We start from the raw sequence: 16,614 nt of genomic DNA, 5'->3' as shown, positions 1-16,614 counted from the left end.
CCACACCTGGCTTTCTGAGATCATTTCTTTCCACCTATCGTGATATTGGTTTTCTGTCAGCTTCTCGTGGCCTGCCAAGCTTTAGCTAAATGCTAGGGATAGAGGACTCCCTCAAACCTGCCTCTGAACCCAACGTTTCTAATTTGATCTTTTGCTGCTTTCCTTCCACACTATAAACTCCCCAACCATGTCTCCCCTCTCATATTTACATTCTGTATTAATTTTCTACAGCTAGTCATATGTTACCCAAACCTTGATACCACACGCAATACCAATTTATCATCTCGCAGTCCTGCAGGTCGCACGTCTGATGTGGGCTCAGTGGGCTCAGATCAAGGTGTCAGTGGGGCCGCCCGCCCTTTGGAGGCTCGGCAGGAGAGCGGGCTTCCGGGCCTTGTCCGGCTTCCAGGGGCGTGCACTGTCCTTGGGGCCTGGGCTCTTTCCTCCACCTTGGAAGTCAACGGTGCCAGGCCCAGTCACTCTTCTGCTCCTATGTCTCCTGTTCTCCCTCTTCTACTCCCAGGGCCCTGTGAGCACCCAGGGCACTCCTGGATCTCTGGGCTCTTTCCCTGTTTTTATGTCTGTTGATTAGCAGCCTGAATTCCATCTTACTTCCCTCTTACCGTATAACCTACTCACAGCTTCAGGGGATTAGGACATGGGCATCTTTGGGGGGACGTCACTACGCATGGCACCTGCTCTGTCTTATCCTCTGCCCTCAAATGGCCAGAAAGACTTCATTTTCTACCTAGTTCACGTTCTTCACAACCAATTAGCTAAATATTGTTATTAAAACCTTGTGTGTAAGTACACACAAATATTTGGCACTGGGGATTGAACCTAGGGGCAATCTAATTCTGAACTACAACCACGGCCCTTTTTAATTAATTAATTAATTAATTTTGCGGGTCTGGAAATGGAACTAGGGAATTCGACCTCCTACACCCCCCTGCCCTATTTTTTTTTTTATTCTTTATTTGAAACAGGGTCTCACTGAGTTGCAAAGAGCCTCACTAAGTAGCTGAGGCTGTCCACAAACGGAGATCCTCCTGTCTCAGCCTCCCAAATGCTGGGATTACAAGCCTGCACCACCACACCCAGCTTATTTTTTATTTTGAAACAAGGTCTTGTTAAATTGCTGAGGGTGGCCTCCAGTCTGCAACCCTCTTGCCCCAGCCTCCCAGATACTAGGATTAGGATTACAAGTGTGCACACTGTGCGTGGTGAGGACCTGAAATCAATTTAGTTCCACTTTAGCCTATTCAACTATTAAGAAGCCTGTGTGTGTGTGTGGGGGGGGGTACTGGGGCTCCTGGAAGCCCTTCTACCTCCGGGCTACACTCCCAGACCTATTTTTTATATTTTTATTTGAAAACAGGGTCTCTGAAACCAGAGAGGCTGGCTTCGAACCAGCGCGATCCTCCAGTTTCTGCCTCCCAAGCGCGGGGATTACAAGCGTGCGCCACCGCGCCCGGCTCAAACCTATCTTGCTAGTACGGTGTGTGTATACAGTCGCTCAATTCCAAGTTAATCCGCCCTCCTAAGAAAAACTCTATTTTTCTTATTCCGTGATTCATTGTGTGTGGAAGGCGCAAAGAAACACATATTTAGTCTTTATATAAAAACGCCCTTCACAATGAGCTTCCTCGAGGCATTAGCAAGAGGAATACCTAAAGGTCAGAAAGCTTACCAAGCACAACAAGTAAGGAGCCAGCAGTTAACAGTCGAATGGCAACCTAAGGGGAGAAGGGGGAGGGGAGGCTGCCCGGTACCTCCTGCAGCTCTTTCTTCCTGAATTTGCATGCTATTACGCTATTGACAGCGGGGCAGAAAAGGCAGAGAGACGGACGGACGGACGGACGGACGGACGGAATACTGCGAAGTGCCATTTCATTTCGCTCCAAAGGAAACCGGAACAGTACAAGCGCCGGGGCGGGGCCGCGCGGGGTAACTGATCTGGCCATGGGGTCGTCTCCACCGCCGTCCTCCCTTCCCGGGGAACAGTCGGGCATCCTTTTGGGGCGAGGAGGCCGGCTCGGGGAGGCAGCAGCACGGGCGCCAGGCGGACCCAAGCTCCTGGCGGCCGCCTCTTCCGCCCGGACTCTGCGCCGCTGCCCACGTCCAAAGAGCGCGCGGCGCCGCCGGCGTGAGACGAGCGCGTCTCAGCCAATGAGGCGTCAGGAACGCAAACCGCGGCCAATGAGCTGCTGGGACGGGCGGCCGGCCGGCCAATCACGAGGCGTCGCACCCGGATGTGCTCGCGGCGTTCTGAGACCCAGGGGGGAGCGCGCGGGGCTCGGCACGTGGGTCCGGCGGGCGGCGGGGTGGGCGTGTGCTCGCCCTGCGTCGCGGGCGGGCGCCTCGGTGCAGCCTCGCGGTGCTCGCAGCCCGGAGCCGGCCGGCCGCGTCCCGCTCACAGATGCTGCTTCTCGGGGAGTGAGCGTCGAGACGGGCGGTGGGAACATGAACCTCTTGCCCAAGAGCTCCAAGGAGTTCGGCTCTGTGGACTACTGGGAGAAGTTCTTTCAGCAGCGCGGAAAGAAAGCCTTCGAGTGGTATGGAAGCTACCTGGACCTGTGCGGGGTGCTGCACAAGTACATCAAGCCCAGGGAGAAGGTGAGGGCGGCCGCGGGCCGGGGGCGCTGGGCGCCGCCAGGAAGGCCGGGGCGCGGGCTGGACCGGGCCGGATCCCGCGCATCCTCTGGTGAGAAGACACCTGCGGCCCCCTAAAGGTTTTCTGTTAAAAGACTCCCTGCCCCATCACCGGTTTAGGAACCTCCTTCACTAGTGTTTTCTAATCTAGTACTCCAGCACGCACGGCACGCCCTTCCGTCGCCGTCTCCGTAGAACAGGCAGCACGTGTGGCTTCACTGATGTAGAAGTCTGTTTACGAGTTGTTGAGTGGTCGCTGAGTTCCAGGTACTCCGGTCAGCCCTTCAGCACCAAGAGCTGTAGGTCGTCAACCTGCACACAGCTCAGAAGCGGAAAGGGCTAAGATGGTAGTTGGGGCTTCCTAGCGATGGAAGTAAGGAAGGTCAGCTAACATTTGATCAGCTGACATTTGGGGAGAGTTTAACTCTCTAAGCCGGGCTGGTGCCCGGTGCTCTGCCCACACGTGTGCATTCTCTCAGTTCTCATACACTCGGGTGTATAATAGCTCTGCACTTGTTTCACAGACAAGGATGCGGTGATCACACACATAAGGGGTGACACATGGAGATTTAGAATCAGGCCGGTCCGACTCCAAAGCTTATATCTTTCTCATTGACTCAAGCCTTCCCAGAGATGGTGACCTTGGAGCAGAATTTGGAAGGAGAAAGGCAGATCAGATCTGTATTTTAAAGTCGACTTCAGAAAATGGCTAATTAACAGCTGCGCACACGCTTGTAATCCCAGGACTTGGGAGGCTGAGACAGGAGGATCACAGGTTCGCAGCCAGTTTCAGCAACTTAGTGAGGCCTTCTGCAACGTAGTGAGACCCTGTTTCAAAATAAAAAAATAAAATAGGGCTCGGGGTGCAGCTCGGGGATAGAATGCCCCTGGGTTCCATCCCAGTACCATGCACAAAAATAAAGAAAATGGCTAATTATCATAAGATGGAATTTACAGTGGGAGTAAGATTCGACTCTTCACAAAACGTGGTTTATCGTTTGATGAGGGCAAATGCCTGAGTGGGTGGTGTGCCAGACTAGTGTGTGTGAGGGTGTGCGCACTGTACCTCCAGCCTCTCTCCCCAGCTATATTTTTTATTCTTTATTTTGAAACAGGGTTTCACTAAGTTGTGCTTGGGCCTCACTAAGTAGCTGAGGCTGGCTGGGAACCTACGATCCTCCTGTCTCAGCCTTCCAAGTACTGGGATTAAAAGCGTGCACCACCACTCACACACACACTTTTATTTGTGCCAGGGCTAGGGTTTTCTTTTTTTTTTTTAACAGTAAAACAGGAGATTTTAACTGTTACTGCCGTGTTTAGATTCTGTGACGTCCTGTTAATTGCTGAGTAACAAATGCTTGTTTAAGAGGACAGCGGTGATGAGTTCGTTTCTGCGTCACCAAGCCTGATCTCACCTAGCCTCAGTGATACCCGAGTGTGGCTGTCACTGCTGAATTTCTCTGATCTGTGGCGTTTCAGTGTGGAGTCTGTGGTCCACTGTCACGTTCCTTCCTAACAATATCCTCTCTACCTTCTGAAAACGCGGGGCGGCCAATGAAAGGCCTGCCCCTTGGGTGGCTGGAAACGCGATTTTTCGCCTTGCCAGCCTCCGCCTCTCCCCAGGTGCTGGTGATCGGGTGCGGCAACTCGGAGCTAAGCGAGCAGCTGTACGACGTGGGCTACCAGGACTTGGTGAACGTGGACATCAGCGAGGTGGTCATCAAGCAGATGAAGGAGCGGAACGGCAGCCGGCGGCCCCACATGAGCTTCCTGAAGATGGACATGACGCAGATGGAGTTTCCCGACGCCTCGTTTCAGGTGGTGCTGGACAAGGGCACCCTGGACGCTGTCCTGACCGACGAGGAGGAGACGACCCTGCAGCAGGTGGACAGGATGCTGGCCGAGGTCGGCCGCGTCCTGCAGGTGGGCGGCCGCTACCTCTGCATCTCGCTGGCGCAGGCGCACGTCCTGAAGAAGGCCGTGGCTCACTTCTCCCGGGAGGGCTGGATGGTGAGGGTGCACCAAGTGGCCGCCAGCCAGGACCGGGCATTGGAAGCAGAGCCTCGGTTCTCCCTGCCCGTCTTCGCCTTCGTCATGACCAAGTTCAGGCCGGTGTCTGGCTCCGCCGCCGTGCAGATCTTTGAGCTGTGCCCTCAGGAGCAGGCCCGGCCCGTGCGGCTGGCGAGCGCCGAGCGGCTGGCCGAGGCGGTGCGGGAGCGGCAGCAGTACGCCTGGCTGTGCGGTCAGCTGCGCCGCAAGGCCGGGCTGGGGAGCGTGTCCCTGGACTTGTGCAGTGGGGACACGGGGGAGCCACGCTACACCCTCCACGTGGTGGACAGCCCCGCCGTGAGACCTTCGCGGGACAATCATTTTGCCATTTTTATCGGTGAGTTGGCTCGCTCGCTCCCTTTCCCTGGGGGGCCGGGCTGGGCTGTACAGGGGGTGTTACCCTCAGAGGGAGGTGTTCGCAGAGGGTTAGAGCAGCCAGGGCCTGCAGGCGGGGGAGTGGCAGCTCTCCAGCAACCTGCCAACCTTGGAGGCTTGTTCCTTCTCCTCTTGCCTGCAGAGGCCTGATAAAGTGTAAGCCTGGAGGTCTGGAGGGGAGAGTGGAGATGAGCGGAAGCGGAGTCCCAGCCTCGGATCTAGGCCCCGCTTTGTAGCCTGCGAGCCGCTGCACCCGGGGGAGTCGCTGCTTCTCTGCGGCAGCAAAGTGAGCCTGGACCCAGACTGTCCCCAGGGCTGTTCACTCCCTGGTGACGGGACATGGCACACGGTCTGTGCTTCGGTGTCCTTGCCTGTAGAACGTGCCATACTTGCGAGTAGCATAAAGGCCTTAGGAGGCGGCCTGGCAGGCGAGGAGCAGGTGACAGTGCCGGCTGCTGTTACTGAGGAGTAAGGGTCCCGCGTTACCGTGGTAGGACCACGAGGTGGTGTGAGGAAATGCTTCCGAGCGCAGGCGCGTCTAGGCCAGTGCGAGGTGCCGCGCGGCCCGCTGCTCCTGACCACTGAGCCATTTGCAGGGTCCCCTAGTCCTCACTGGCCGCCTGTGTGAGCCTGGAGCCGGGCGAGGCTGCGGGGCCAATAGGTGAGTCCCGTGCCTTGATTTCCTCGTTTGCCAAGAGGAGTGATGCTGCTGCCGCAGCTCGGCTGCTGTGGGGCCCCGCCCGGAGCCGTGCTGGACGGGCAGTAAGCGCCGGCAGGCTGCTCTCCTGGCCAGGTGCCCCCTTGCTCACATCTGTGCCCGCACCTCCGGCGGCCCTTCTTCAGGTCTCCTTCGCTCCGGTGTCCTGTCCCGCGGAGTCAGGAGGGACACGGGTCCAGCATGCTGGCTCTGCCACGTGCACCCTGTTGGTGGCGGGGCTTGGACACTTCCCAGGACTCGCAGTAACCACGTCCTTCTCTTGCAGTCCCCCAGGGCCGGGAGACCGAGTGGCTCTTCGGCATGGAGGAGGGCCGGGAGCAGCTGGCAGCCAGCGCGGGCTTCAGGAGGCTGGTCACGGTATCTCTTCATCGAGGCCAGCAGTACGAGGGCATGGACAGCATTCAGGCCGAGCTGTCGGCCAGGGTCATGGAGCTGGCTCCCGCCGGGATGCCCACCGAGCAGCAGGTACCAGAGCTTTGCCGAGCTCCCTGGTCTCTGAGCCCAGTGGCTGCGAAGGCAGAGGTGGCTTGGGAGAGCGAGGACGGGGGCTGTGACCCGGTCTAATCCGTGGGTGGGTGGTAGGTGAGATTTAGACGGGCAGAGAGAGGAAGGTGAGCGGTGCCCCGACGGAAGCACCGTGAGCGGCGCGCAGTGCGGGATCCCAGGGGCTCGGGAGGCCCAGGCAGGAGGATCACAAGGTTTAAGGGCCTGGGACGTAGCTCAGTGGTCGAGCACCCTGCGGTCATTCCCAGTACCGCACCCATCAAGAAGCAAGGCGGCACCTGTGTCTGGGCTCCGGACTCTGCGGAGGCTTGGAGGCAAGGCCCCTGTGGCAAGGCTCTTGCTGGGCGCTCTCTTCCTGCTTCTGAAAAGGACTTCTTGGCCGTTTTGCTTCTCAGAGGTATTATCTGGGGTGTATGTAGCAGGGAAAGCGCCAAGACATCTCAGCACAGTTTTCAGGATACTGCGTTGCTGGGAAGAAGCTGAGTTGCTGACAGATGGCCCTGTGCTGCTGTTCAGGATACCTTCTGTCCCTTGCCGCTGGCCAGGTGACCTTTGTGTGTGCCGGGGCTGGACTTGGGTGTTCTACCTCTGAGCGCCCCCAACACTTTTTTTTTCTTGTGGTACTGGGAAGTGAACCCGGGGTCATTGCTCATTCTACTTCCCAGCCACATCCCCGGCCCAAATTGTGTGTGTGTGTGTGTGTGCACACGCGCGCGCACACGTGGTACTGGGGATGGAACCCAGGGGCATTCTACCTCTAGGCTACACTCTCAGACCTATTTTATACTTTATTTGGAAACGGTCTCACTAAGTTGCTGAGAGCCTCACTAAGTAGCTGAGGCTGGCTTCGAACCAGTGCCATCCTCCTGTCTCGGCCTCCTAAGCGTGGGGATTACAAGTGTGCGCCACCACGCCTGGCTCCAGCCCTATTTTAAAATTGCAGTTTGATGCAGGGTCTTGTTACATTGCTGAGGGTTTCACTAAATTGCTGAGACTGCCTTTGAACCTGTGGTCCTCCTGTCTCAACCTCCCAAGTAATAGAATTACAGGCATGTGCTACCATGCCCTGCTTTATTTTTCTTTCATTCTTCTTCTTTTTTTTTTTTTTTTTTGGTGGCACTGGGGATTGAATCCAGGGGCATTCTGTCTCTGAGCTACACCCCTAGCCCTTATTATTATTATTATTATTATTATTTTATTTATTTATTTATTTATTTTTTGCGGGTCTGGGGATGGAACCCAGGGGCATTCAACCTCCGAGTTACACCCCCTGCCCTATATTTTATTCTTTATTTTGAAACTGGGTCTCACTGAGTTGCAGAGGGCCTCACTAAGTAGCTGAGGCTGTCCGCGAACCAGGATCCTCCAGTCTCAGCCTCCCGAATGCTGGGATTACAAGCGTGCGCCACCATGCCCGGCTTTATTATTATTATTTTGAAACAGAGTCTCACTAAGTTGCAAAGGGCCTCACTAAGCAGCTTCAGCTGGCCATGAACCTGCGATCCTATCTCAGCCTCTCGAGTACTCGGATTACAAGCCTGCGCCACGCCTGGCAGAATTTTATTTTATTTTTTACAGTACTGGGGATGGAACCCAGGGGCATTTTACCTCTGAGCTACACCCATAGCACTATTTTTTATTCTATATTTTGAAACAGGGTCTCACTGAGTTGCAGAGGGCCTCACTAAGTAACGGAGGCAAACCATGAACCACAGTCCTCCTGTCTCAGCCTCCCGAATGCTGGGATTACAAGCATGCTGGGATTACAAGCGTGCGCCACCACGCCCAGCTCAGAATGTTATTCTTGATAGGTGGGAAAGCCAGGGTGTCTCGAGGCTTGATAGTATAATAGTAGCAGATAAAAGCCAGATTCTAGGCCCTGGGACCCGCTCCTGGAGTCCTGCCTGCTGGGCTGACTCGTGCCTGCGGTGCCTGCATTTGGTTCTTCTGGCTCCCTCCCTGGCTGGTGTCTAACAGAGCCTGTCCAGGCCTCGCCGGGGCTCATGCTGTAGGTTAGGAGTTGCTGGTGATTATGAAGTACCTGGACAGATTTTTATAGAGTAGCTGAAAAGGTTGTGGGGAGGGCAAAGTTCAGGAGGAGAATGTGTTTTCTCCTAAGGTTTAGGAAGTCGTTGAGAATAGCGTGGGGAGGGGGTTTCTCTGCGCTCCAGGGTGCTGGCTCCCTGGGGCTTTGGCTCCGCCCAGTCCTCCAGCTTCGTCCTGGACCGGCAAGAGCTCTTTTAGGGGTTACTGATGAGGAATTTTTCTTGGAAAGAACCAGCTGCATCCCAGTGGGGTTGAGGGTGCTCTTTATCATTTCAGTGGGTTTCGGGAGGTGGATTAAGCCTCTGGAGGTCTATGCAAAGGCCCACAGAGCGCCCGACCAGCGGCAAAGCTCAGGCAGCGTCCAGGCTGAGCGGGGCCTCCTCACACCGTCCCTGCCCGGCCCGCAGGTGCCCTTTCTGTCTGTGGGTGGGGACATCGGGGTGCGGAAGGTTCAGCACCGAGGCTGCAGCCCGCTGAGCGGCGACTACGTCATCGAGGACGTGCTGGGGGAGGACAGGCGCTACTTCCGGCGGCTCATCTTCCTGAGCAGCAGGAACGTGGTGCAGTCGGAAGCCAGGCTGTTGAAGGACGCGTCTTTCCGAGGTGAGGCAGCCGGGGTGTGTGGTGGGGTGGGCAGACCTGGGTTCCTGTGGCCAGAGGCACGCGGCTCTGGGCCGCGCCAGCTGGACCCTCAGGTGCCAGCGCTGAGAGCAGAGTAGTGTCGTTCTGTCCTGAACCACCGGTGAAGAGGAGCCGGGCTGGCTGAGGGCGTGAAGGTGGCGCCAGGCCTCAGGCTTCAAGGGCATCTGCGTTCTCTCAGTGGCCTCGTGCGCTGACCAGGAACACGGGGTGGCGGGTGGGCCCTGCCCTCCTCTGGTGTGACCGTCACCTGCGCTCAGGAGGACCGCACGTGAGGGCACTTCCAGCCTGGCGCTGCCAGCTATCATGATAGCTGAGCCCACGGGCGGAGGGGAGACCAAGCCCTGGATTGTAACTAATTGACGTCTAAGTTGAAGCGCTGCAGGTGGCAAGCCTCCCAGGCACCCTGGGGCTCGCTGGTGGGGAGGCACTGGCTCCTTTTACCTGGGTTTTTACCAGGCATGTACACTCCTGTTGCTGTGCTCAACTTGAAAATGAAACGTGTAGATGTTAAAGTCAGTGCGCCTGTCCTCCCCTCCCCTCTGAGGCGGAGATTCCAGGATAGAATCGGAAAATCTGATTCCCAGTTGCGTGTGTGTGTGTGTGTGTGTGTGTGTGTGTGTGTGTGTGTGTCTGGGAATGGAACCCAGGGGCGTTCTACCTCCAAGCTACTTCCCCAGCCCTGTTTTTATCCTTTATTTTGAAACAAGGTCTCACTAAATTGCTGAGAGCCTCACTCAGTAGCTGAGGCTGGCCCCAAACCTGTGATCCTCCTGTCTCAGCCTCCTGAGTACTGGGATTAGAAGCCTGTGCCAGGTTGGGCGTGGTGGTGCACGCTTGTAATCCCCGCGCTTGGGAGGCGGAAACAGGAGGATTGCTCAGGTTCGAAGCAAGCCATGCTGGCTTACGAGACCCTGTTTCCAAAAAAAAGTATAAAAATAGGTCTGGGAGTGTAGCCCAGAGGTAGAAGGGTTTTCAGGAATCCCAGTACCACCAAAAAAATAAAAGAAATAAAAGAAGCCTGTGCCACCACACCTGGGCATAGCATGTCTTTTCTAAAAAAATCTTAGGAGTAAAAGTTCCTCCTGTTAGTGTGGTGGTCTTGCGTTTCTCAGGGCGCAGTCCTGGGTTGCGTTTTCCTAGGTTGTGAGTATGCTCCCTTTCCTGACTGGTATCCAGTGGTATGCACTGAATTTTATCCTTCAGGAGCCAAAAGGGATACTCTGACTTGTGGATTTTAAACTCTTGTGATAGAAAGCCGGGCGTGGTAGCACACCTTGTCATCCCAGCATTTGGGAGGCTGAGACAGGAGGATCACGGTTCTCGGCCAGCCTCAGCTACTTAGTGAGGCCCTTTGCAACTCAGTGAGACTATGTTTCAAAATAAAGAATAAAAAATAGGGCTGGAGGTGTAGCTCGGAGGTAGAATGCCCCTGAGCTCCATCCCCAGTACCACTAACTAACTAATTAAATAAATACATAAAAATTAAAAAATACCATTTTAATCCGTTTGCAGAATTCTTGTGTACTTAACCATTGACTCTCAGCTGGGTGTGGCAACGCATACCTGTAATTCCAGAACTTGCGAGACGAGACAGGAGACGAGACAGGAGGATCGGAGGTTCAGGGCCAGCCTTAGCAATTTAGCGAGGCTCTCTGCAACTTATTGGGACCTCATTTCAAAATAAAAAATAAAATGGGCGGGGTGTAGCTCAGCGGTAGAGGGCTCCTGGGTTCCGTCCGCAGCACCACACCAACACAGTTGAGTCTCTGGTACCTCGCCCGTGCTTGTCAACAACTAGCAGTGTGAGATGCATAGGACTTCATCAGTCTCAATCTCCCGTCAGCCCAGAAGAAACGGAAGAAGGACAAGAAGAAGCCGCCGCCCGCCGACTCGGCCGAGCCCCTCCCCCCAGCCCCCGCGCAGCCCGTCGACAAGAGCTACCTGTGCTGCGAACACCATAAAGCCATGATCGCCGGCCTGGCCCTGCTGGGGAAGCCCGAGCTGCTCCTAGGTGAGAGGCGCTGACCCAGGTCTGCGGGGCCCAGCTACCTTCTAGGCTAATGGGAACCTAGGTTACTTTTTCCTAAAACTCAGCCTGTAATGTTAAAATGGCTGCATATATTGGTACCTAAATTTTGTTTTCTTCTTATTGGAATATATTTCCTATTAGTAAATATATTCAGTGAGGTATGTACACAGATGTAAGTTGCTTAGCTGATGAACTTTTATATGCATGCCTGTTAACTAGATGGTTTATTTATTTATTTTTGTGGTGCTGGGGGTGGAACACAGGGGCTTTTCTACCTCTGGGCTACACTCCCAGGCCTATTTTATACTTTATTTGGAAACGGTCTTACTAAGTTGCTGAGAGCCTCACTGAGTAGCTGAGGCTGGCTTCAAACCTGTGTGATCTTTCTGTCTCAGCCTCCCCAGCGTGGGGATTACAAGCGTGCGCCACCACGCCCGGCTAGATGATATATTTAAAAAATCCTGTCTCTAGTGCCTTTGGATAATGGATGGCTTTTCAGTAGTGCTTTATTTGAGTATAAGATACAATTCTAACTTGAATTTCTCCTTAAAATCCTCATCACAGCCGGGCATGGTGGCGCACGCTTGTAATCCCAGCATTTGGGAGGCTGAGACCGGAGGATCACGGTTTGTAGACAGCCTCAGCTACTTAGTGAGGCCCTCTGTAACTTAGTGAGACCCTGTTTCAAAATAAAGAATAAAAACAGGGCTGGAGGTGTAGCTTGGAGGTCCAGTGCCCCGGGGTTCCATCCCCAGACCTGAAAAAATAAAGCAAGTCCTTATTACAGTTAGTGCGGCGCTGGCCTCATCACTGATAGCAGGTTTGAATGGCCCCAGAGCAGCAGACCCATCACGTTTCCCTCGGCGCCTTCCTTTGGCTTTTCTTGGTGTTAGCGTTTGTCCCTGGAACCCTAGTTCTTAGATTTAACCCCAGAATCTCTTTCCTTTCAGTGAGTCCTTTTTCTTTTCAGGACTAGGGATTGAACCCAGGGGCATTCTACTGGGCCACACTTCCAGCCCTATTTTTTATTCTTTATTTTGAGACAGGGTTTCATAAGTTGTGGAGGGCCTGAGGCTGGCTGCAAACTTGTGATCCTCTGCTCTCAGCCTCCCGAATGCTGGGATTAAAGCGTGCGCCGCCACGCCCGGTGGACTTCCTGTCTCCCTTCAGTTCTGTGCTTGCTGGGGTTTGGGCCTTGTTTTTCTGTGCTTATGGAACTTGGGTGGCTTGCCCGCACTTGGAGGGGTATCTGAGAAGGCGTTAGGGCCTTTTGGATCAAATGCCAGGCTAGGGTACTGTACCTGTATTGGAAGCCAGGCGTGGTGGCGCGTGTTTGTAATTCTAGTATTCGGGAGGCTGAGACAGGAGGATCGCAGATTTGAAGACAGCCTTAGCAGGTAGTGAGACTCTGAGCAACCTACTGAGACCCTGTTTCCAAATAAAAATAAAGAACACAGGGCTGAGAGTGTCACTCAGTGGTAGAAAGCCTCCGGGCTCGATCATCAGCACCCCCCCCGCCAAGACATTGGCCATTTTCCCTTCATTTCCTGGATGGGGGTTGTAGCCAGTGACTCTGGTGGGACCCTCGCTGTGGTGTCAGCTGAGTGCGTGGGGTCTTTAAGGGACCATAACAGTGACAGCACAGCGGTCACCTTCTGGATCCCGCCGTGTGAGGCCACGGTTGAGATGTCACTGACATCCACAGTGAGGCAACCTTTACCTCCCACGTCCCGGCTGGAGCCAGCGGTCTGACTGCCTCTCCCGTCTTTCTGAGGCTGGTCAGAACTTTCCAGTGAGCAGATGGCATGGTGACGCTTCCTCTTCATTGCAGAGACCCCGCTGGCGCTGCTGGTGGTGGGCCTGGGCGGGGGCAGCCTCCCCCTCTTCGTCCACGATCACTTCCCTAAGTGCTGCGTGGATGCCGTGGAGATCGACCCCGCCGTGCTCCAAGTGGCCACCCAGTGGTTTGGCTTCTCCCAGACTGACCGCATGAAGGTCCACATCGCCGACGGCCTGGACTATATTACCCGCCTGGCGGGAGGAGAAGGTAGGGCTGCGGAGCCCCTGGGGGGCGGTGGGGAAGGGCGCCCGGGCGTGTCAGTGTGGGGGGCGGTGGGGAAGGGCCCGGGTCGTCGGCCTGTGGGGGCTCAGGTGCTTCTCCGCGAGGGCGGCGGCGGCGCCTTCCTCTCCTGTTGATTTGTCTGTTCACTCGTTGATAGATTTGCCCAGTAACCACCAAGGGCATCATCCCCAGCTGTGAGCTGGGCTGGGGAGAGCAGCACGGGGGCCAGTTCTGTTCTTAGGGCTTGAGCGGACCTGTAGGCCTGCCCACTCTGGCCCGCCTCTCTCCTAATCCCACCACTCCATGGACCCTGAGGCCTCACTGGTTGGAGAGAGGGAGGGAAGATGAGCTCTCTCCTGGGAGATGTTCCGTCTGAACGTCTCAGCTGGAGGTGAAGTCCCAGTAGAGCGAGCCTGCATTCACGCGCGCTCGCGGCGCCCAGGCTCAGTGGCTTCCGGCGATGTCTGCGAACTCTGGTCGTCTCAGAACTGATGTCGGTGCCCCAGGGGTCTAACGTAGAGACCAGAGATGCTGCGAGCTAGCATCCTGTGTTGCACAGCACAGCCGCCGAGAACGGCTGGCGGCCTGGATGTCAGCGGTGCTGAGGCTGAGACACAGGTGTGGCTGAGGCTTGCTGGGAATTCCGGAAGCACCTGCTGCGGGTTCTTATTCCCGTGTGCTCCACTGCTTTGTGCCCTGGGCTTGGGAAAAGGCACAGTAACTCTGAAGTGCTGGAGACCTGCTCCTGTGCACCCGGGCCTGAGGAGGGGGCTCAGGCTGCTTTGCCATGGGCTGCTTGTTCATAACAGCTACTGTGGTTCTTTCTGGATTAGACTGTCTTCTAGAGGCTGGTACACTCCTATAATCCCAGAACTTGGGAGGCCGAGATGGGAGGATCACAGGTTTGAGGCCAGCATCAGCAACTTAGTGAGGCCCTTAGCAACTTACACCCTGTTTCAAAGGAAAAAGTAAAACAGGGCTAAGAGTGCAGCTTGGAGGTAGGTAGAATGGGTTCAGTCCCTAGTGTTTACCACCCTTCCCCCAAAACAAACACGCACGCATGCACGCATGCACGAATGCACACTGGGGGCATAGCCTGGCCTGGCCTGGGGCAGAGATGGCCAGACGGCAGCTTTGGCTTTGGTTGTAAAGTCAGCTGTGTGAGTCTGACGGTTCTCTTGCTAAAGTCAGCTCCGGGTGAGGCCGAGGTCGCTGCCGACACGTGTAGCTCTCAGCACGGTGCCGGGCACGATGGGCGCTCGGCCCACGATGGTCCTGCTGCCGCTCTTATCGGCAGATCGGCTTTTCCTCATGCTGGTCCTCTTTTTTGTTTTCGTAGTTCTAGGGGTCGAACCCGGGGCATCTACCTCTGAGCTGTACCCCTGCCCCTGTTTCTTTTTTCTTTTCTTTTTCTTTTGACTGGGGATGAAACCCAGGGGCATCCTACTTCCAAGCCACCCCTCCCCTCGGCCTTTTTTATTTTTTGGTTTTGAATCAGGGTCTCACTAAGTTGCCAAGGCTGGCCTTGAACCTGCGATCCTCCTGTCTCAGTCTCCCAAGGATAGATGGCAAGCATGTGCCACCATGCCCGGCTGGAGGTAGCTTAAATGTAGGGGAAAGAAAGCCTCACGATCCTGTGGGACAGTTTAAACTCCGGCCACAGCGATTCCCCTGGACCATGGTATCAGTTGCCTGGATGGGCGTCCACATCGTCCCTGCCGTCCTCCCTCAGCTGCCTGCTCACTCCCGGGGCCCAGGCAGCCGTGCGCAGGGAAGCTGGCGGTCTCCCAGCCAGCAGAGACAGAGCACGTCTGCTTCTCCCTCAGCACAGGCTCGCTACGATGTCATCATGTTCGACGTGGACAGCAAGGACCCCACCCTGGGGATGAGCTGTCCCCCGGCCGCGTTCGTGGACCGACCTTTCCTGCAGAAGGTCAGGAGCATCCTGACTCACGAAGGTATGGCGCGCGGAGCGGGGGGGGGGGGTCGCCTGTGCTAACAGATGCGCGTGCGCGTGGTTCCATCAGTTTCTGAAGTCGAGCACACCCACAGCAGGCACCAGCACCGAGCACAGCCTGCCCTCGTGGCGTCCCCTCAGCGTCCCCTCGTTCTCTTGGTGTGTGTGGGGCGTGCTGGGCAGCCAACCCGAGGATTCTACATTCTCAGCACTTTTTAAAATTTTTGTTTATGTTGTTTTGAAACAGGGTCTCACTGGCTTGCTGCACCTCTTAAGTGGCGGAGGCTGCCTTGAGCCTGCGATCCTCCAGTCTCAGCCTCCCAACTACTAGGGGCTCAGGCCTGTGCCAACATGCCTGGCTTGTGATACTGCACGTTGGGCACGCGTGTGCTTTCACGCCACGCTTGTGAGGCGCCCACAGGGCCGCACTTAGGTCGTTCCCTAAAGTACACTTGCAGGTCTCGGGCAGACGCACAGGGTCGTGGTTGCCACCACGGGTCCTGCGCGCAGTGCCCAAGCGGTGGCCGGGGTTCCCGCAGCCTGGGGGCGCCGGCCACCACTGAGCCCTCCTCGCACACCTGCACTCGGCCGTGTGTTATCTGTCTTCATGGCCCGTTTCCAGATGAGGAAACAGAGTCAGAGGCCCGCCAGGGTGACGTGCTCAGGAGTGGCAGCGCAGGTCCTTGTCACTTGAAGGCTGGCCTGCTCGGTCCCAGTGTTCACAGCCCCGGCGTTCCGCTTTGGTGTGAGGTCCTGGGGGAGCTGGGTTGGTTTTGAGCCAGAGGCCCTCTCATGGTTCATAAGTGCTCTGGGATGTGTATGCCAAGGGCAGGGCGGGACATCCCTGTGGTGGCCCAGTGCCCCTCCTCAGGGATCCTTTCTCCAAACAGTTCTTTGGGAACTTGAGGTCCTGGAATGGAATGGAGGTGCCGGCGCCGCGAGCAGCAGCTGAGGCTGAGGTCTCAGGCTCACGTGCTCCCCGGGCTTCCCGGCGGCGTCTCCGTGTGTCCTCTGCACGCAGCGGGTCTGCGGCCGCTCTGACTCTCCCTCCCATCCGCAGGCGTCTTTATCCTCAACCTCGTGTGCCGCGACTTGGGGCTGAAGGAGTCGGTGCTGGCCGGGCTCAAGGCTGTGTTCCCTCTCCTCTACGTGCGGAGGATCGAGGGGGAGGTGAACGAGATCCTGTTCTGCCAGCTGCGCCCCGAGCAGAAGCTGGCCACGGCAGAGCTCCTGCAGACGGCCCAGGCCTTGGAGCGGACCCTCAGGAAGCCTGGGAGGGGCTGGGACGACTCGTACGTCCTGTCAGAGATGCTCAAGGCCGTGCGGATCGTGTGAGCGCGGCCTGGGTCCAGCCTGAGGTGATGGAAGAGCAGTGCACAGTCCTCCAAGCCTCGGACTCGGCTGGCTTCCTGCGCGCAGCCGCCCACTTGTGCGGTCGCCTGAAGAGCTGGAAAATAAAGCCCTTGGCAGCCGTGCCTGCAGTCTCTGCTGCTGTCCATCTCCCGCAGCGTCCTGGGTGGGTTCCCTGCGGCTCCGGGTGCGCACTGCCTGCCTCAGGAGCCCGCGCTGAGCTCCGCAGG

The 16,614-nt window shown here is 56.4% G+C and overlaps 1 protein-coding gene across 3 annotated transcripts; it reads left to right on the top strand.

Annotated features, from left to right (window-relative positions):
- Positions 1–2,457: 2,457 nt before the first annotated feature.
- On the top strand, positions 2,458–16,369 carry METTL13 (methyltransferase 13, eEF1A N-terminus and K55; the record flags this gene model as incomplete). Of its 3 annotated transcripts, none has more annotated exons than XM_080699546.1 (8): positions 2,458–2,616; positions 4,276–5,038; positions 6,060–6,259; positions 8,752–8,947; positions 10,830–10,997; positions 12,847–13,062; positions 14,904–15,035; positions 16,095–16,369. In XM_080699546.1, the coding sequence occupies 8 exons, from the start codon at positions 2,464–2,466 to the stop codon at positions 16,367–16,369; spliced, it is 2,103 nt and encodes a 700-aa protein (XP_080555672.1). The 3 variants fall into 3 exon arrangements, with proteins under 3 accessions (XP_080555672.1, XP_080555671.1, XP_080555673.1); XM_080699545.1 differs by having other exon boundaries at positions 2,464–2,616; positions 4,276–4,575; positions 6,068–6,259; XM_080699547.1 differs by lacking the exon at positions 6,060–6,259 and having other exon boundaries at positions 2,464–2,616; positions 4,276–4,575.
- Positions 16,370–16,614: the final 245 nt, after the last annotated feature.

This window comes from Muscardinus avellanarius (assembly GCF_963383645.1).
Source record: "Muscardinus avellanarius genome assembly, chromosome: 7".
NCBI classification, from domain to species: Eukaryota; Metazoa; Chordata; class Mammalia; order Rodentia; family Gliridae; genus Muscardinus; species Muscardinus avellanarius.
This window is presented reverse-complemented; position numbering and strand designations above follow the sequence as displayed.